At 40.4% G+C, this 22,348-nt stretch overlaps 1 protein-coding gene across 3 annotated transcripts in view; it reads right to left on the bottom strand.

Annotated features, from left to right (window-relative positions):
• The window catches only part of ca10a (carbonic anhydrase Xa), a 22,562-nt gene continuing 214 nt past the window's right edge, over nt 1-22,348 (bottom strand). The window contains exons 2-11 of one of the 3 annotated variants that reach the window (XM_058061605.1): nt 21,140-21,469; nt 15,394-15,490; nt 12,420-12,494; nt 9,335-9,477; nt 8,028-8,213; nt 6,197-6,292; nt 4,517-4,589; nt 2,793-2,947; nt 2,555-2,729; nt 1-711 (exon numbers count right to left, since the gene is read on the bottom strand). In XM_058061605.1, coding sequence (XP_057917588.1) covers nt 689-711; nt 2,555-2,729; nt 2,793-2,947; nt 4,517-4,589; nt 6,197-6,292; nt 8,028-8,213; nt 9,335-9,477; nt 12,420-12,494; nt 15,394-15,454 — 987 coding nt within the window. In that variant the 5' untranslated portion in view covers nt 15,455-15,490; nt 21,140-21,469 and the 3' untranslated portion in view covers nt 1-688. Of the gene's footprint in view, nt 712-2,554; nt 2,730-2,792; nt 2,948-4,516; nt 4,590-6,196; nt 6,293-8,027; nt 8,214-9,334; nt 9,478-12,419; nt 12,495-15,393; nt 15,491-15,561; nt 15,980-21,139; nt 21,470-22,348 lie in introns of those variants that run through there. The other 2 variants (XM_058061607.1, XM_058061604.1) reach the window with 2 other exon arrangements.

Consider the following 22,348-nt stretch of genomic DNA (forward strand, 5'->3'; position numbering starts at 1 on the left):
TGGCTTCAGACCAATTTATTGGGCTGATAAGATTATTCAAACAGTGTATGACAACTGTCATTTATAAAGGAAAAAATACATCAACTTATGTTGCTGCGGTGTTCTAATTGTGCCAACACCTTTCAATGTTTATCTCTTTTTTTAAAAATACTTTTCAATAACATATTTAAAATAATATGCATTACTTTTTAAACATAATAAGCTTTTTGCTACACTTAGAATGAAAATACACACAAATATGACCAGAATACTTGATGCTCTGGGGCTGTAGAAAACTTGAAATATGTACCTTTCAAAAGTTTTGTGTCGGAAGAAATGAAACATATTTTTTTCAATTTAAAGGTAGAAAGAAAATATGAAATAAATCCATTAAGTTCTCGATTTTTCTGACAAAAAACACATTAGTATCAAAATGTCGGATGTAGATTCAAAATGTCTGATGCAGCTGTGGAGCAGCTGTACAGTGAGGGAAGGGCTTGGCTGTATGTGTATGTTAAATATTCTTTACAGTTCTGTAAAAAAGGCAGAGCCACTCTGCATACTTTACAAAGTTCCCTATGTTTGGATACAATCAATAATCATTGCCATCACATCGAGAGAGACACGCCATGGTTGTTCAGTGGTCCCCCAGTTGCTTTGCGTCGCTGTCCTTTTGTCACCTCAGACACTTGTGCTCTTCGGATTTATCCTATTTTAGTAACCATTCATTCACTGGAAGAGAAGAGAAAACAAAAGTAGGATTTAGCTTCAGTTTTAGCAACATCTGCGTACGGACAGTGCATAGCATTTTGACGTGCTTCTCGGTGTGAGTGCACTCAAATTGCCTGGGTGAGACGGTGCCGTGATTGGTGGAAAACAAGGAACTGTGCTGTGTAGTGCGCGAGGCTGCATTTTGACTCCTCATTATATGCTGCCGTTGCCGTAGGTTACAAGAGAAACCCGTCATGATGGTTTCTCGAAGCACTGCATATTTCAAATGTGTTAAAAATGTGGTTCATAGCAGAGACTCCGTCCATCCATCCATCCAACCATCCATCCATCCATCAAAATGTCGGATGTTGATTCTAAATGTCTGATGCAGCTGTGGAGCAGCTGTACAGTGAGGGAAGGGCTTGTACGGCTGTATGTGTATGTTAAATATTCTGTTAAATATTAAATATTCATCCATCCATCCATCAAAATGGATGATGCAGCTGTGGAGCAGCTGTACAGTGAGGGAAGGGCTTGTATGGCTGTATGTGAATGTTCAATATTAAATCTTCATCCACCCATCAAAATGGATGATGCAGCTGTGGAGCAGCTGTACAGTGATGAGGGAAGGGCTTGTACGGCTGTATGTGTATGTTAAATATTCTGTTAAATATTAAATATTCGTCCATCCCTCCATCAAAATGGATGATGCAGCTGTGGAGCAGCTGTACAGTGAGGGAAGGGCTTGTACGGCTGTATGTGAATGTTAAATATTAAATATTCATCCACCCATCAAAATGGATGATGCAGCAGTGGAGCAGCTGTACAGTGAGGGAAGGGCTTGTATGGCTGCATGTGAATGTTCAATATTAAATCTTCATCCACCCATCAGAATGGATGATGCAGCTGTGGAGCAGCTGTACAGTGATGAGGGAAGGGCTTGTACGGCTGTATGTGAATGTTAAATATTCTGTTAAATATTAAATATTCGTCCATCCATCCATCAAAATGGATGATGCAGCTGTGGAGCAGCTGTACAGTGATGAGGGAAGGGCTTGTACGGCTGTATGTGTATGTTAAATATTCTGTTAAATATTAAATATTCGTCCATCCATCCATCAAAATGGATGATGCAGCTATGGAGCAGCTGTACAGTGAGGGAAGGGCTTGTACGGCTGTATGTGAATGTTCAATATTAAATATTCATCCACCCATCAAAATTGATGATGCAGCAGTGGAGCAGCTGTACAGTGAGGGAAGGGCTTGTACGGCTGTATGTGAATGTTAAATATTAAATATTCATCCACCCATCAAAATGGATGATGCAGCAGTGGAGCAGCTGTACAGTGAGGGAAGGGCTTGTACGGCTGTATGTGAATGTTAAATATTCTGTTAGATATTAAATATTCATCCATCCATCCATCCATCAAAATGGATGATGCGCTGTGGAGCAGCTGTACAGTGAGGGAAGGGCTTGTACGGCTGTATGTGTATGTTAAATATTCTGTTAAATATTAAATATTCGTCCATCCATCCATCAAAATGGATGATGCAGCTGTGGAGCAGCTGTACAGTGAGGGAAGGGCTTGTACGGCTGTATGTGAATGTTAAATATTAAATATTCATCCACCCATCAAAATGGATGATGCATCTGTGGAGCAGCTGTACAGTGAGGGAGGGGCTTGTACAGCTGTATGTGTATGTTAAATATTCTGTTAAATATTAAATATTCATCCATCCATCCATCAAAATGGATGATGCAGCTGTGGAGCAGCTGTACAGTGAGGGAGGGGCTTGTACAGCTGTATGTGTATGTTAAATATTCTGTTAAATATTAAATATTCATCCATTAAAATCACTTTACCTCTGTACTGCAGCTTATGAACCCTGTTGTTGGGGCAGTCTTTGCCCTGCATGCTGAAGTTGATATTGGTGCGGATGCAGCGGTTGATCAGAGGCTGAATCGGGCGGACGTTGTCACTCATGCTCAGGAAGATCTGAGACGGCTGGTTTTGACTCAAAAGGCGCAAGGAGTGCATCTGAGAAGGAGAAGTCTGCTCTGTTATCTCCATTTTTGATCTTGCCAGAGTAGATAGGCTCACCTGCATGCGTGTGACGTAAACTGGTTTGTTCATCAGTATCCACGTGGCGGTCTCAAAGCATGGGGGGATGGTCATTGACCCATCGTAAGTGATGAAACTACTCGTCTCTGGATAGATCTCCTCAATGTTTAGTCCAGTCAGAAGATAAGCATCATCTGCGGAGAGAAAAAAAAATCAGTCAGAAGACAAAAACAGGATGGTCAATGGTCAGGTAGAAGAAAATGAACTTTCAACAATAGAAGAGCTCTACTAATCGCTGAGGATGCATTCCGTGAAAAGTGAATGGGCACCCCCATAAAATGCCTTTTTGACCTTCACCTCCATCTTACACCATCATGTTTTTACGCATGATCTAAATTACAGTGATGCTTTGGTTAACATCATTCATCTGTTCCAGAAGGTCCGACTCAAACCAAAACAAACTCTAACCAAAGCAAATCTTCCCATAGAAAATAATGTATATCCAATTCATCAATTCCAGACACCCGAAAATGTCAACACAAAACACATTTTACACATAATAATTATAGTTATATATGCATAAAATGATGCAAAAATAATTAGCCTACACGCAGAATAAACCAGGTTGAAGATTTTGTCACGAAATTTTGTGGACACCTCCCCTGATGTGCCGCCACGCCCATATCGGCGCAATGGTGCGCTGCACAAAATGACCACTTTGTGGGGTGCGCCATGCTGCACCATGCTGCGCCGCCCTGCGCTACTTTGCGCTGCGCCACGAACACAAATCCCCATGCGTTTGTTACGTTGTATGTATATCACTGTTTTCCTTAAGTGGCATCCTTGGCCCACAATGCTTTGCACAATCACATGCAAGTATCGCAATTTGATCTTTGCCGTGTGATGCTATGTTAACAAACCAGACGTAAGCCAAGGCAAAATTGTAGCAATAATATACATTTGTTCCAATAAATGACATTCTGCGATATATTAATAAATGTTAATAAATATTATATTTTTGTATTACAGCATAGAAAGTATAGCATGTTTTATTCTCATGTTTAGTAATTCTCACACTGCAGGGACTTGAGATGGCTAGCAAGCAAATTTATTTTTTTCGAAACTTAAAAAGCTATAAACTTACCACTTCCACATGAGATGTGAGGATAACCTTTATTCGCTCCATCCTGTTAGACATGCAATGGCGACTTAAGGCTTTTTTTGTTTTCGACTACTAAATCTGGACTAAAACATCACACATAGAACTAATGACTAATTTTCATCCAAAAGACCAACAAAAAACTAAAATGGCTGCCAGAAACCGTGCAAGTAGCATCTAGTAAGTCTTTTTTTTTTTATATTGCCGAACCGAGTGCTGCACCAGCAGCAGTCCTCAGTACCAACAATCCGACAATTCAGTCCTAGCGTTGTCCAGAACAGCAACATCATCATCAACCAATTGTGGCCATTTTGAACATCAACATTGTTATAGTCATGAGGCCATGTGACCCGTTATTCCATTTCTTTTCAAACACCATGCCATTTACAGCCATGCTTTCAGCCTAGTAACCAAGCAACATCAGCCGTTAGCGTGTTCCAGGTCTTCACTACAGGTAGGTCATGTTTTGTTTCGCCCTGTATTCTCGTTTTCTGCATGTTGAGGTCAACAAATCCTTCTGACTCTATGAGACTTCATCATTGTGCTTGAGAATAAACCCTTTCAATACATGAAAACGGAGTAAAAAAGAAAAATAACCACTTACTTTTATATGTTACCCTTGTGATGGTGTCTCGGTTCAGCAATCGATTCAGGAAAGAGTTGGATGTTTCAGCTATCTGGACAAACAAAACAAAAGTCTTTGTCAGATGGCACTGTTCTTTTTAAAGCAGGGGTCTCAAACACGCGGCCCCCGCCTTGATATGAAAGTTTAATGTTAGTGCGGCCCGCGCAAGTTTGATATGGATGCTGTATGGTATCATGTACCCAGAAAAAATTATTACGTTTGATTAATGTTCATGTTAAAGGTTAAATAACTGTTAATAGTTATCCTCCCTATCCGTGTGGAAGTGGTAAGTTTTTGGCTATTTAAGTTTAAAGGAAATAACTTGAAGGCTACCGTTTAGGTCGCTAGCTCTCTAGTTTGCGAGTTAGCATGTGTCTCAAGACCCTGCAGTTGCGCAATATGTTGTAAATAAAAAGAGTATAAATGTGACTATAGTCGTGTTTTGTCATGTCTACAGGGCTCTAATAATGCTTTGTTCATTTTAATCTGAAAAAAATAATTTGTCTACCCACCAATTATATGTGGTTTCTTAAGTTTTTATTATTTATTATTTTATTATTATTATTATTATATTTATTTATTACTGATTGGTTGATTTTCTTTATTCCTGATTTGTTTATTTATTTTTCATCTTATTTTGTGCAGAAAAATAAAAATTAAGATATTTGAGAACAAAGGAATGTTTTATCAGCGCTTTTATTGTAGAAAATCGGAACCAAAGCACTGAAAAAATATTTTTCTGTTTTTAATAAATAAACCTGATGCGGCCCAGCCTTGCCCAGACCCTAGCTCCAGTGGCCCCCAGGTAAATTGAGTTTGAGACCCCTGTTTTAAAGTACATTTAATATAGAAAACACAGCAGTGAAGACCCAAAACCTGGAAGTGACCAATTAAATTTTAGAATATCCCGTTTACTCGTGCATGTAGAGTGAACTGCAGTCGTCCATCGGTTACTTCGGTTAACTGGTTCTGGACCGATAAGTGAATTTCCACCATTCAATATAAAGAAATTGAAAATTTTTGTAGTTATGGCATAGAAAATATTTTTACTATCTTTCGTTAGGGTCGTCAATACATTAAATAACACCCATATTGTCACCTTTACATTTGTACTACTAAAATACCACATAAATACAATAATATAGACTCACACAAATGACTTTACACCAGTATTAGCCAATGGAGTAGACAAAATAAGCCTGTCTCACTGAACAATGACACCTTGTGGCCAATGTACTACACTGCATTCACAATTAGAATGCTTCTACTGCCTTGTATCTGCATGCTATTTCTTTAGTTAAGTTTCATTTAGTCATTTTAAGGTTGAAAATACTTAGTTTAAGCCAAGAATAATAACTAATAATAGGCCATAATCAACCAGGAAACAGCAATTATTTATAAATGAATAGTTTTTACAGGGATGGATGTTTAAATGGCGTCGTAACGAGACAAGATCTGACATGCGCAATAACACGATGTGGTGGTTATTGACCCGCATCAAATGTGCCAAACGTGACGGCACATACATGTCACTCATGTCTTTATGAGTACATGTTCCGGCATTTCAACTTCTTATTACAGTTAATATGGGCTACTGATGCGGCACCATAGCAAATATGCTAGTCTTTAACTTTGCAATCTAAAGGTGTTCAAACTCACCTTCATGAATATAGACACAATGACAAGTCCATTCGGGCTTTTGGCAGCTTCAGTATAATTTGTATACAGTTCGTGATTGTAGTGAATTAGCTGAACCTGTAAGTGAGAGGAAAAAACATTATTTTCAATATAATGAAGCTACTTGTTCAGTGCAACAATCTTTTATTATTTATGACTGAAAGCCATCCATCCATCTTCTACCCGAGGTCGGGTCGCAGGGGCAGCAGCCTAAGCAAAGAAACCCAGACCTCCCTTTCCCCAGCTTGGATCCTGGGAGGGTTCCTAAGCCAACGTGCCCTGGGTCTACCCCAAGGCCTCCTATCGGAGGAGCAGCAGTTCTACTCCCTTCTCAGCTTATCTCTACGGAGAAAAAACTCATTTCGAACTTGGGTCTCCTACCTGTTTGGCCTGCACGCTAACCACTCGACCGCCGTGCAACCAGAACGTTGAAATATTCAAGAAAAAATTGGCTATAGGAAGTTGTAATATTCTTTCGTTTTCTACCGCTTATCACCACAAGGGTCGCGGGGGTGCTGGAGCCTATCCCAGCTGTCTTCGGACGAGAGAGGCGGGGTACACCCTGGACTGGTGGCCAGCCAATCACAGGGCACATATAGACAAACAACCATTCACACTCACATTCATACCTATGGACAATTTGGAGTGGCCAATTAACCTAGCATGTTTTTGGAATGTGGGAGGAAACCGGAGTACCCGCAGAAAACCCACGCATGCACAGGGAGAACATGCAAACCCCACACATAGATGGTGGATTCGAACTTGGGTCTCCTAGCTGTGTGGCCTGCACGCTAACCACTCGCCCACCGTGCAACCAGAATGTTGAAATATTCAAGAAAAAATTGGCTATAGGAAGTTGTAATATTCTTTCATTTTCGACCGCTTATCGTCACAAGGGTCGCTGGGGGGGTGCTGGAGCCTATCCCAGCTGTCTTTGGACGAGAGAGGCGGGGTACACCCTGGACTGGTCGCCAGCCAGCCAATCACAGGGCACATATAGACAAACAACCATTCACACTCACATTCATACCTATGGACAATTTGGAGTGGCCAATTAACCTAGCATGTTTTTGGAATGTGGGAGGAAACCGGAGTACCCGGAGAAAACCCACGCATGCACAGGGAGAACATGCAAACTCCACACAGAGATGGCCGAGGGTGGGATTGAACTCGGGTCTCCTAGCGGTGAGGTCCGCTAACCACTCGCTATTAGTAATATATGTGATGTAAAAATACTATAACATAGGAAATGGACTTTTCCTGCCTCCATTCTGTACATAGGAGACACGACCTAAGCCCCTTTCCCCTTTACTTTACTTGGCGTTGATCATTTGTCTACTAGCTGCGCGGTGATTAGCGTTGCTGGTTAGCATTCTGGCCTCACAGCCTGGAGATCAAAGGTTTGAATCTCAGTTAGCATGCTCTCCTCGTGCTTGCGTGGGTCTTCTCTGGCTTCCGGCGCGTTATTGTGAACTCCAAATAGTCCATAGGTGTGAATGCGAGTGTGAATGGTGGTTTGTCTATACTATACTATTCAGTGATTGACAAGTGACCATCAGGGAAGCCTGACCATCGGCCCACACCAGCGGCGGATGTGGAGCCACCGGCGGGAACATATATTGAGCCGAAATTGAGAAAGGAATTGGGTATTATGAAGGTTACGTTTAGCTTCAAACCCCTGGCAGATGGCTCTCAAAACAAGACCAAAGTTATTTGTCTCTAATGTCGACTTCCAGAGAGAAGTGAGAAGGTACTGGAGCACTGCTGGTACCAGTGTTTTGGTTTTTTTTGATAGGAGCCCTCTTGCACTCACCTCTCCAGAGAAGGCCTGCCCATTGAGAAGGTGTTCAGAACCCAGATTGTCCTCACTACCGAAGTGGAGCCGGATCTCCTCCAGACGATGGCTGTACATCATCGGCCCACCAGAGATATTAACCAGATGCTCCTTGTCCAAGCGCACAGAAACATGGCGGCCTGTGTTATACATCGTACCCCTCACCTGAAGAAGTAAACGCAAGGAAAAGCGGTCTTTCGTGGAAGTTGTATGGGAATAAAGTCACTTGAAATTTACAAGAAGAACGCGGAACTAAATTAAAACCAAAAAACTGCTGTAATTTTATGAGAATAAAGTCAAAATATTAAAAGCAAAAAAGGCTAATTCTAGCAAAAATAAAAAAAATATTTTTGTAGCATTACAGTTGAAAATATTAAAGAAAAAATATGAGAAATAAAAAAATATTTATATTATATTTTATATATATTTATATTTTGGGGGAACGTAGGCTGGGAAAAAAGTAATAATATGGGAATGAATTCACAATATTATGTCGTAGGACTCCAGTATTAATACATTTATTTATTTATTTTATTATTATTATTATTGTTGTTAATAATAATAATAATCATAATCATAATAATTATGATAATAACAATAACAATAATAATATTGTTGTTGATATTATCATCATCATATTATTATTATGATTATTATGATTATGATTATGAGTATTATTATTATTATTATCATAATAATAATAATGATGATAATAACAATAATAATATTGTTGTTGTTATTATCATCATCATATTATTATGATTATTGTTATTATTATCATTCATTATGATTAATACAGTATTAATACATGTAATATTTTCATAGTTAGGGCATAGAAAACTTGTTTATGACGTTCAAAATCTAATATTTACCATTATTAGAGTCCTGCAGACATGAAATAACACCCCTATAGTCTCCTTTACACTGCTATTATTTTTTGTTGCTCAACTGTAATGCACAGGCTACGGGATCACTGCAGGGACACAAGAAACGGCCGTCGCTAGCATAGCAAGCTACCGCGCTAACCAGTTAGCCTCTCTCATTTACTTAGTCCCCACTGTGTTTGAAACACTTAAGAATAAGTAAGAAGGGAAAATCTTACCACTTCCACACAGAATGGGAGAAGAAGTAATGTCATGTAACAAACATTCCTACTGGCCAGAATACTACAAATAAGTTGTGTTTCAATATTTTTTGGAAGGATGCTCAACTTGTGATTTCAATGTAAGCAAGTAAGGAAATGTCGGTAAATAATCAATATCATCATCAGGGGGCTTTGACTTTACCTTTTGTCCACCTGTGTTCAATTTCATGGACTTGAGATACGGGTCAAAAATCATGTGGCTGGTCTCAATGTTGACTGGTGATTGCCTCTTCCCCACGGAGCACAGGTTCCAGGCGGAGTTCACCAGGCCCCAGAAAGACGGCACTGCAACACAACACCCAATTGGACAAAAAGAGGTTTACACAAATATTTCTTCGTCATTAACGTTTGTGGTATTATGTCTATGTCTATGAAATTCATTCATTCAGCACAGCAGTAAAAAGTCTAGTACAGTACTTCCTGTTCTCCAGCTGCTGCTGTCAAAATAAAATGCTGGTTTTTGCTCCCTATTGAAAGACAGCAGGCTGCACAGTGGTCTAGTGGTTAGCGCGCAGACCTCACAGCTAGGAGACCAGGGTTCAATTCCACCCTCGGCCGTCTCTGTGTGGAGTTTGCATGTTCTCCCTGTGCATGTGTGGGTACTCCGGTGTCCTCCCACATTCCAAAAAACATGCTAGGTTAATTAGCGACTCCAAATTGTCCATAGGTATGAATGTGAGTGTGAATGGTTGTTTTTTTGTTGACTATATGTGCCCTGTGATTGGCTGACCACCAGTCCAGGGTGTACCCCGCCTCTCGCCCAAAGACAGCTGGGATAGGCTCCAGCACCCCCGTGATCCTCGTGAGGATAAGCGGTAAAAAATGAATGAATGAGTGAATGAATGAAAGACAGCAGTGACAAGCACATTCTTGCTCACGCATGCCCCGCCCCCTGATACTGATTAGTCAGACCTACTTTAAAGACAGTCATGGTGCGTAATAAATGTTTCTGCAACATAACATGCACCCCGCCTCCCACCCCAAGACAGCTGGGATAGGCTCCAGCATAGGATAAGCGGTATAGAAAACGGATGGATGGGTATATTATTGGCGACACGCTGACAGACAGAAACTGGCACCCGCCATGATCCAACTCAGATGGTCGGCAGGGCTTGCGCTCTAAGCCAAGAAGAGACGCACGAGGCAGCCTCATCTTGGGTTTCTGCACTATATTTGTTCAGGAAATGTGAATATTTACTAAAGAAAATGTTCAACGTGATTGGAATAATACAGTTGAATGAATACATATTAACATTTATTTTACTTTTCATCACCTCTCTGCTTCACTTGCTCCGCTAATGAAGACGTAAATGGGAAAATGGAACAGAATATGAAGAGTTTTTATACTTATTGTATTACTTTTTGTTTGGGTTTGACATGGCGTGGAACGGAAGCGGTAATGATTTATGATGTGTGGGGCAAGGAGGAAACAAATGTTATGATAGGCTTCAACATTACGGATTGCATGCAGCAATACTCTATATTATAGGACTCAATATTATTATGATTACTCAATATTATTACACCAGTAGGTGAGAAACTTCCATTTTTCCATTTCCAGTTTCTTGGTCACGACAACGCAGATCATTATAAGCAGCTGGTTGCAAACCTCCTGCAACATGTCACTGAAGATATACTTTTTGCATTCCTATCTGTGAAGAAGTAAGTGATGAGCACGGGGAAGGATTCCACCAGGACTTTGCAGCTACGGAGAAAAGATATCAGGGAAAGGGGAATCCGTGTAGGACTACTAGGAATCTGGTCAAGGATGACCCTGCTGCTGAGAAGAAGACAAGCCACAAAGCCTAGTTCTTTGTTGTTTTAAAAGGGAGCCTATTATGCTCATTTTTGGCCTTTTGTATTAAGTTGTGGACTCCTATAGAGCAGCTACACACAATAACCTGCACAGAAAGCAGAATCTGCACCTATTCCAGCTGTATTTCCTTGGATTTTCCAAAGCGCTTTTGCTGGGAGTCACCAACTCCAACCCCTTCCTGACCTTGCCCCGTAGAAAGCCGTCAATAGAGCGAAGCAGAGCTGTGGGGTGGGCAGTCCTAGACCTGGAGCACACGCCCATATAAGGAAGCCCGACTCACTGTGACGTCACAGGGAGCCAGTGTTGGAAAAAACTCTCTTAAAGCGTTCAGAGCCATCCCAAATGTCTTTCAGGACCTACTTCGAAATGATCAAACCTCATTATCTGAAACGTTAGCATGGTTTAGCACCAGAATACAACTCAATATTGATCATATTCAATCACCTGCTGGTGTTTTAAGATATTTCTTGTTTATTTCTTCATTCATTCATTCATTCATTTTCTACCGATTTTTCCTCACGAGGGTCGCGGAGGTTGCTGGAGCCTATCCCAGCTGTCTTTGGGCGAGAGGACGGGTACACCCTGGACTGGTGGCCAGCCAATCACAGGGCACATATAGACAAACAACCATTCACACTCACATTCATACCTATGGACAATTTGGAGTGGCCAATTAACCTAGCATGTTTTTAGAATAATGCATAAGGCTAAAAATAACCAATTAGCTAAAAATGTCATCCAATACTTCTCTACAAGAGAGGAGAAATATGATCTCAGGGAAGAAGTACATTTGAAACACTTCTATGCTAGGACTACGTTAAAAAGCCATAGCATTTCAGTATGTGGAATCAAACTATGGAATGGATTGAGTAAGGACCTCAAACAATGCACAACGATGAGCCAATTCAAGAAACAATACAAGCAGTTGATGTTTGCTAAATACAAGGATGAAGAGTCTTGAACCAGTCATGATGTGCTATATATATCACTATATTGACACTTACTATGGTACACATTATGTCATCGTATGGTCATATTGTGAAAAAAAAAACAAAAAAAACCTTAAACTATATTAGGAAAGCAGGAAGTGAACAAATGTAACAGTTACTTATTGTAAAAGTACCAGATGGAGGGGTAGGATTTAATAAGCTTTGCTTCTTCCTACTCCTTTTGGACATGTGGAACTGTGAACTGATTATGGGATGCACTCAATTGTAATCTGATGCATGTTCAAATGAAATAAAACCATTACCATTACCAGTTGTGTCTCACTCCCATTTCTTCCGTTTGTATTTTTGAAGCTCTATTTAGAACCTCCTTATGATCCAACAGTGCAAAATGGATGAAATAATATCAATGCCCTTTTTCAACTGGTCTTAACATTTTGGTCAGGAGCGTATTTGAAGCTTACCTGGAACGAAGCTCCCCTGAACCACCTCCTTGTATGCCCACCAGCCTTCATGAATTTTTGGTGGATTTTGCTGAGCTGTAAAGTGAGAAGAAATTTTTTTATTATTATATACATTATTTCACTTTAAATTATTTTTGTAATTTTTTTTCCCAATGAAGAATTTTACGTAGAATAATTTCTTGGTAAAAATGCTCCAATTCCAAAAAGACAAGAATTAAAAAGTGAGGCACAACACTGATGTTGGTTTACTAAAAGATTAAAGATTTTTTTTTTTTAAGTCAGCAAATAGTTAAGTGCCTCCTATTGGATAATTACTGCATGGGTGATTATGTTTCAGCTGGCACCAATTGGAGTCATTGGAGTCATTTGGTAAACAAGCATGTGTTCGCATTGTGTTGGCATGCATCAAGAGTAAGAAAACAAATAAAGAGGTTTGATGAAACTGGTATAAAACCGGGTTAGGGACCGTCCATTGCATTCATAAAAAATTGGAAGGACGGTGGGGGAGACTCTCCTGTCATCAACACAAGATCTTAGTGAAAAATTAATGCAGCCCTGGACAGAAATAAATTCTGCAGAAGCTTGTGGAAACCATGAGAGAGAGAATGTGTGCCATAATCAAAATTAAAGGCGGGGCAAGCAAATATGGTGTGTAGACCTTATTTATGGCTAGCAGTGTCGACGATAGCGTAGGTAGAAGATTGTCGTTCCATGTCCGCACGTTTTCACAATGTGCTAAATATTTTATTATTTTCCATTGGTATTTTTTTTTCCCATTTAAGAATACTGTCCATGACAGTCGTCAGTGTTCAAGCGCTCATATTGTTTTGTTTTGTTTAAAACCAAAATATTCGCACACCAGGCCTTAGAAACTGAGCTAACCGAGCTAACTGCTAGCACTCTGAAGCCACTCACTAGTAGCCCCGCCTCCACAAAGAAGCTAAATGAGATGACGGTTCACTCTTTCCGTTCCTTTCACTATTAAACCAATCTGAACAGATTGATACAGAGTGAACACTCTTGTCATCCAGCCTGTGTGATTCAGAGAAAGTTTATTGAAGTCGTCATTGTTATTGACCTGTTTTTTTTTTAATCATTCGATTAATGGATTATCGTGATGGGCCTATTGACAACATTCATTTTTATTGCAAAGGTGTTTGCCTATTGGTGAGTCGCCTCTGAACAAGTCATTTATAGACAGGAAGTAACAGACAATATGACCAATCACATCCTTAATGGTGAGTATTTCTTTTGGACCGCAGAAATGCAACAAAAAGGGCGTACCTGGAGAGCAGAAAAATTTATTCGAGGGTCAATAATGCATGCCGTGTACGAAAAATGTGTACATGTTGGCAAGTCTGCTCTTCCTCTCCCTGTTGTGGGATACATCTGCAGCGGATTATCAGATTAGCAGCTGGAGATTCAGCTTTCCTGACAGGGCCCTGACAGTGTTTGGGGATTTAGGGCACTTGTTTGTTGTGTACAGGACACACACATACACACACACACACTTTCACAAAAAATATATCGACACTCTGTCATTTCACCGTCATCTATCATTTATGTGTTTTACTGCAACTGCTGCTTTTTATTCCAGTTTTTATTCTGTATCCCATTCTGCCAGCCTTCCAATTCCAAAAAAACTTCCAATTCCATTTTGTTAAGCTAGCTAATGATGCCAGCAAGAAAGGGCATCCCTTTTCAGTACAGGCTATTTTAGTTCTATGTGTTCTATGTCTATGAACACATGGAACCTACCAATAGAAAGATTAGACTCCTCTCTTTCATCAGAAGAAAAAAGTTTGTTTCTACCTTTTTCGGTTCTTTACTAATCAGCGTTAGAACATTGGTAAGTTTCAGGAAAATATCAATTCCCAACTAAAAAAGGGAGAATACATTTCAAGTATAATTTGACACAAATATTTTTTTGCTTTTGTGACAGATTAAATATCCAACATGAGCAACACAAATAAGATAAGATAAGCCTTTATTTAGGGATGTCCGATATCCGATACAAAAACGGACAATTTCCGATACTGATATAATCAAACACTGATATTTATAACATGACATATCTCCAGTTTTTCATGATCGGGGAAAAAAATCTGATACCGATATCAAATTTTTATGTTGATATAGGGCCAATATGTATCGATACTTATGATATATTCTGCCACCTAGTGGCCACTTTTATGGCTTAAAATTGCTCTGAAGGCCAGATGCAGTAGCGGGGAGTTGCATCATGATCACCTCTGTTAGCCTCTCGCACAAAAAACGTGTAAATGCACTATAGTTATAAAAATGTAAAAATACGTCTTTGAACACGCACATATTGTACACTAACTGAAAACGCATGCAAACCGAGGCGAAATTTTCAATGTTAACAAAAAAAACTGCTCACCAAGGCAAACACTAACCAAGGTTCCCATGTATTTATTTGTTAGCAACAGGTTTAGAGTTGATTTGAATAAAAAGTTTATAAAGGGATTAATACTTGATCGAAGGGAATAGGTATTCGATCGCAGTACTGCACAAAAAAGTACTAGGTGGAGGTCTAAACACGTCGAGTCCACGTTGGTCACATGAGACCACATAACATTGGCCCGAGTCTCAGATTGTGTCCCAGCGTGGTAACTCAGCTCCCAACTCCCTTGACATCATGATCCCTTGGTCCTTCACCGTTCTCACCACCATCCTCACCCCAGCAGGATCCAGTTCTCCCACTGATGGGACGATGACCCCAATAACGGTGCTTTTCCTCACTAAGTTAATGGTCTTGTGCGGGTCTATAATCTCGTCCCCTGGGGTACCACGGCTCCTTGGTGCGGAGGTTTGAACGGGAGGTGTGACAGGTGTTTTTTTTTTTTTGATCCACTTTCCAAAAATCGCTTCACGGACACGTAACCCGTCAAAGCCCGTCAAAGCTGCAATATGTAATCATGTCATGATAGAGGTAACATGAAAAATGACTCACCTGATATGCATGTAAGACAGTTGGCTTGGAGAATGAATAGTAATTCCCAAAACATGTCCATCCTGTATCCTCATTCCACGCTCACCCAGGAAGGATTCTATTAAAAAAAAAAAAAAAAGGTAAAAGATCCACGGGTAAAAGGGTAAATAGGTAAAGGTAAGGGCTTTCTTTCAGACGGTGTGTCCTCCCAGGCTGCTTGGTGCTGTCAGCCTCCCACTAGATATTTTCCGCATCATACAAAGTAGGTCATGGGAGCAGGTGAATAAACGTGATGTTCCTCCAGCATGGAAGACGGAAGACGGGAGGAATAATTCCAAACGACAAAATAAACGAGGTGCTGCCGAGAGGATTGTGTTTTTACATCCATCCAGATGACGCCGAGTGATCCCAGCAGCTTCACGACGACGACTCAAGACGTCCCATTTCGTCAAATCTTGTATGTGAAGGTAAATATAGATTAATGATTAATTATCGGTGTCATTAATCACGGGATGGCTTTGCAGGTCTTTCAATTGCCTTGGCCAGGTTTGGAAATCTACGATGAGGCTTCTTCCCTCAATGCAGGAGACCGACGTCAAGCACTAAATCGTCAACGCACACATTTCCTGTTAAATGTGTCAAAATAAAAGCCGGTGTAAAAAAAATGATTAATTGAGATGAGTTAAATGTGGTTTTAAAAGCTCGTTAGTTCATTTTTTTTAAACTTAACATGCACGGAACATTTAGAATATTTAGAAGGTCTCAGTCCAACAATAGCAGTACTACAAAGTGATAGAATGTGTTTTTAAGGAAGACAACATCCTGTATACAAATACACCGCAGTCTTATTAGCGGCCGCTATGCTTTGCACGACATCATTTATTCTTTAACACCTTTGCAGTAAATTGCACCCACATTTGGAACAGTGAAAGGATATGTCATCTTTCCTGGAGAGCAGGGGCGTTTAAAATGGGAAAAATGAAATAAAGTCATTATTAATGAGATATCATTGTGAGGTATTAAAGTCGTTCTTAAAAGTTTAGAGAGTCACTTAAATTCTCTTTCAATTACTGTTTTTTTATGGAACAACATTCAATTCTGGAAAAAGTCAAGCATTTTTTTACAACTATACTGTTTGATTTTTGAAAGTGAACAGTAATTTATCAAAAATTAGATTTATAATTGATGGCGCCACGCATGACGAATGAGCAGTTCACAAAAAGTTGTGTTGCTGCTGGATGTTCACAAAAGTTTTAGGACAAAAAATTTTTTTTGCAGTGTTGATTGCACTGATAACTGCTTTGAAGGAACGCCTTTACAAGAGGCATTTGGTTTCTTGCAAAAAAAGAAAAACAAGACAAGAACGAGCACTACGTCAAAGTTGGTACACAATCGTAAGTCATGTTTTGTTTACCCAATGTCTTCTAAACACTATTCCACTATAGCGACAAGAATGCAATTTACACTCAAGTGCGGATCATCAAATAGTCGCACCCGTAATAGTGCTAGGACCTTTCTGATCAAAGAGTCATTAAGGTTAACAGCTGATGATGGCCAACATGACTTCCTGTTTGTGATGGATGACAGAAATCCGAGACCAAATCTGGGTCTACTGCCAAATCTTGCAAAAAAAATATTTTCTGCATAATACCTACAACCAAATTTTATGAAGAATTATTGTTAATTTTTTTTATTTTTATTAGTATTTGTCTCACAGGGGAAGTGCACTTTTTGGGAAATTTTGCCCATCATTCCCAATCCTTATATGAAACATGAACACATATTTCTTCCCCTTTTCTGTGCATTCTAGCATGAGAAAACAAGTTAATATGAGCTAGCTAGCAAGGGATGTCATGGGAAATACTTTAATGCTATAGCCCTCACAAAAAAATGGACTAACAGAGAGTGGATACCTACGTAGATCTCCATTACGGTACAAAGACTCAACAAGATGCTGGTTTGGTTTTTCCCTTGTGCTGGAAGACACAGCCATCCCAAGGAGAGTGGACATCGTAAATGTTGTCGCTGCTGTTGACAGAACTAGCACAAGTATGTGTATCAATGCACTTAGGAAAGAAATTTGAGTAGTATTTTAAATCATCCAAATACGGCAAGATACTGCAACTATTCCATGTTATCATCAGAGTATGTGTTAATGCATGATCACAGCATGGATATCAAACCATGCAACGTTGGTAGGTTTTTTTTTTAGAGGGCTTCATAGTCGTAATAGGTGTATCCCAATGACAGCATTGTTAGCTAGCTGAAATTAACTCGTTTTCTCGTGTTATAATGCAAAGAAAATGGAAAGTTTGTGTTTCACATAAGGATTGGGAATGGTGGGCAAAGTTCTTTACACTTATTCGTTGAAATTCAAAGTCCAATGAATAGCTTGAAATGCTACAAAGGTAAGCGGCCTCTCGCCCAAAGACAGCTGGGATAGGCTCCAGCAACCCCGCGACCCTCGTGAGGATAAGCGGTAGAAAATGAATGAATGTTTTATTTCCAGTCTTGATTTGATTCTAAAACCTGTTATATGTTCTTATTATGGCTTATTTATTCCATGCATCCATCCAAGGGCGGGTTGGGGGGTCAAGCCGAAGCAGTGAAGCCCAGACTTCCATCTCCCGACTTCCGACATCCAGCCCCTCCCAGCGGATCCAGAAGCATTCCCAGGCTAATCCCCAGACACAGTCTCTCCAATGTGTCCTGGGTCTTCCCCGAGGTTTCCTACTGGTCAGAAGTGTCCTTAGCATCTCCCCAGGGAGACCTCATCTGGCTCCTTTTAACGCAGAAGAGCACCGGTTCGAGTCTGAGTCTCTCCCGGATGACAAGGCTTCTCACCTTATCTCTACGGGAGATTCCCAAGCCACCCGAAGGATCAAACTCCTTTCAGCTTCTTGTAGCCACGATCAGCATGCTGACTTATAGTTTTTTGGTCCCAGCCTGTGCTGGAAGCATAAGGCAGCCACAGAGCGTGGTCCTGCAAGGTGAATCGCCGGCTCCAGAAGCCCATAAATCATGAGAAAGAAGCTGAAATGTCCAGGGATTCTACCTGCAAGCCAACTAAGTCAGGGCGATCGCTTGCTTCGGCATGCATCTCCCCAGGCCAGGAGAGGATGCTTGTCAGGCGGGCAGGTCTGCGTGACGCTGTGGTGGATATATTTCATCACGAGGGTGAGGGTGGAGCCTATCCCAGCTGTCTTTGGGCGAGAGGCGGGGTACACCCTGGACTGGTGGCCAGCCAATCACAGGGCACATATAGACAACAACCATTCACACTCACATTCATACCTATGGACAATTTGGGTCGCCAATTAACCTAGCATGTTTTTGGAATGTGGGAGGAAACCGGAGTACCTGGAGAAAACCCACGCATGCACGGGGAGAACATGCAAACTCCACACAGAGATGGCCGAGGGTGGGATTGAACCCTGGTGTCCTAGCTGTGAGGTCTGCGCCCTAACCACTCGACCGCCGTGCTATTATGCTAATATTTTATTCATTCATTCATTCATTTTCTACCGCTTTTTCCACACGAGGGTCGCGGGGGTGCTGGAGCCTATCCCAGCTGTCTTCGGGCGAGAGGCGGGGTACACCCTGGACTGGTCGCCAGCCAATCATAGGGCACATATAGACAAACAACCATTCACACTCACATTCATACCTATGGATAATTTGGAGTGGCCAATTAACCTAGCATGTTTTTGGAATGGGAGAAAACCCACGCATGCACAGGGAGAACATACAAACTCCACACAGAGATGGCCGAGGGTGGAATTGAACCCTGGTCTCCTAGCTGTGAGGTCTTCAACCAGGACCACAATACATGCTGGAGTCTATCCCAGAACCCATACCGTATTGACAAACAAGCTTTCGATTGGGTTTCAATCTCAACTTAAACATCACTGAAATCTGCAATGCATGCATTTGTGACCACTTCCACACTATGTTCCGTCACGCTGCGTCACTGTCAAATGCAGGCGTGCACTCAATGAAGACTGGCACTGCCTCTCAGATCCCTGCAGCATTTAATGACTCGGCGCTGTGCACCACAGAGTTTTATTGCCATTTTAGCCCTGATGAGTTCTAATCCATTTTTAATTCAACTTGCACTGAGCGACTGGTCCACTCAAGAACTCACAAAGGAGGAAAGACAGATGCTTACCGAAAAAAACCTTAAACCTTACAGACCATCCTTTAAAATACTGCAATACTGACAAATCAGACAGCACTTTTTAAAGTTTCAAATGATGTGTTTGACTGTTGACTTTGGAAAAAGGTCTGTATTTTAGATGTGGCTTTTAGCGCTAACTGCACTAGATCATACTTCCATGCCAGCAGAGGATTAACAGTCCTGCCCACAAAGGGTTCTATCATACCTGTCAAACAGAAGCTACTCCATGCAACTTGGCCAACACGCCTCCTCAGCATCTTCTCTGAACTGTGGCCTGCCTCAGGGCGCAGTCTTGGCGCCTGGCCTCTTCTCTCTGTGTTTACTTCCCCTGGGAGCCATCTTTAGAAGTCACAGCACATCCTTGCAGTGTTTTACTGATGATCTTCAAATATATACTGCTTACTACTCACGTCTAACATCGACTACATCCAGCCTTTTCTTAAAGGAAAAGTGCACTTTCCAAAGATTTTGTCCATCATCTGTAATCCTTATGTGAAACATGAACGTCTTTTTTTTTTCTGTGTATTCTAAAGATATAAAAACAACTAAAAATAACGCAATGTGACCTGCATATTAAAAGGGACCTATAAAACATGGTGTTAAACCATGCCAACATTTCAGATAATTAGGTTTTTGAGCCCAGAAAGAAATTTGGGATTGCTCAAAACGCTCTGTTTCAGAGGGTGTGGTCATAACAGGCCCTTTGTGATGTCACAGAGGAGCAGGCTTCCTTATTAGCGTGGCCATTGGTACAGATACAGATACACGCCCTGTGCAGTTTTCTCTGCAACTGAAACACACATTTCCGTCGCTCTGTAACCTCTCGCTACGCTGGACCACCATGTAGCGACCAAAGGCTTGGCCCCAGTAGGGTCTGGTGCGGTCTTGTTTGCTCCCATTCTGCCACAACATGGTCTTTGGTGAAAGTGTTTCATCTCCCCAAAACCAAAAAGCATAAAACCTTGTTGGAGGTTTTTGAAGGCAACATGGGTAGATCCCATCAGCACCTTTAATGTGCTTTTATATTTTTAGAAAGCACAGACAAGAGAAAGTCCAACATGCTAGCCCACTCCTACAACCGGAATAAGTAAGTTACCGTTTCTGTGCAGAGCAACCTACCCTTCCACAATTCAAACTCGACAACTAAACCTTGGACACTCGCTGAAAACATATGTTATATATAATCAATCCACCTTGACACGGCAAAGTGACATTAATTCCTGTGATCAGTGTAAGTAAACCGCAGCCCACAAATGTATATAACAGCTAGAGGGTCTTTAATCCTGACTTTAAATCCTGGTAAAAATAGTACTGGGACTGAGCGCTCAGGAGATTATATGAAGGGATTAACTACCCCTTCATTTCCTCTAAGGCCATCAGTTGCTCCTGGAAGCAAAATATGCCAGTTGCAATTGATAACAGCACACTATATAACACCAGTGTATCATTAATAGCTTTAAACTTCAATGTACTGGATACAGGGCACCTGACTCTAGTGTTGGAATGTTCCACAAAAATGAACCAAAAGGTAATTTCTATATTCAGGATACAAGGATTCAAGGTGTTTGTCTTTCCAATAAAAACACTTACATCCTCTGAACAAGATGCTTCGGCTGCTTTCTATTTCTATGGAATAAAGGAGCTTCAGATTGTGCAGGGGTGTCAAAACGGCGGATGGCTATGTGGAGATGTTGCAGTGGGCATCCTTCATGACTGAAGGCCCTCGTCTGTGTGGTAGTGGCTGGCTTCTTCACTTCACAGAGGACTTCCTCCGGTGTAATGGGATCACTCTTTTGGAGCATTATGCGCGTTCCCCTCATCTAAATGGAATAGACGAGATTTGGGGATGGATGGCAAGGTATGGTTCCAGACGCTGGACGCTGGATGTGAAGCACCTGGAGCAACATTTCCACTTGCTTCCTGGAAACATAAAAGTTTTACAAGTATCCACAAAAGTAGAAAAATACAACTACAACACAACAATAAAGTACAATTACGCTAAAAAACAATTACGCTAGATACAGGAAACATACAAAATAGTGCTGCTCCACATGGAAAAATAGCAGGGAATATATGTATATATAAAAAAAAATATATATATATGTATATATATATATATATATATATACACACACATTAGTTAGTTACATACAAAATAGCTAAAAGTGCTGCTCCACGTGGGAAAATAGCAGAGAATATATATATGTATCTATATATATAGTAATATATATATATATATAGTAATATATATATATATATACTGTAGTGTATATATATATACTGTAGTATATATATGTATATATATATATGTATATAGTATATATATATTCCCTGCTATTTTTCCACGTGGAGCAGCACTTTTAACTATTTTGTATGCAACTAACTAATGTATGTAAGTAACTAATTGATGTAATAATATAAAAAAAGGCACTGCTGGAAAGAAAGGAGGATAACTCAACAAACAAAACAAACACTGGTAGAACCAAGCAGCCGCTAACTAGAAAAATGCTATATTGTGCTTTAAAAAAAAAACTTTTTCTTTAATATTTCAACTTCACACTACTAAAATGACCTTATCATATTATTTTAGTCTTGTAAAATTACAACATTTTTCTTCATTTTTTCAAATTTTTACCTTATTTTTCGAAGTGTGCTGACGGAATGAATGGATTTGGCCCCATTCTCAGACAACAAACAAAACAAACACTGGTACAACCAAGCAGCAGCTAACTAGCCAAATGCTATATTATGCTTTAACAAAAAAAAAACTTTTTAATTAATATTTCAACTTCACACTAC

Source organism: Doryrhamphus excisus, chromosome 22, assembly GCF_030265055.1.
Source record: "Doryrhamphus excisus isolate RoL2022-K1 chromosome 22, RoL_Dexc_1.0, whole genome shotgun sequence".
NCBI classification, from domain to species: Eukaryota; Metazoa; Chordata; class Actinopteri; order Syngnathiformes; family Syngnathidae; genus Doryrhamphus; species Doryrhamphus excisus.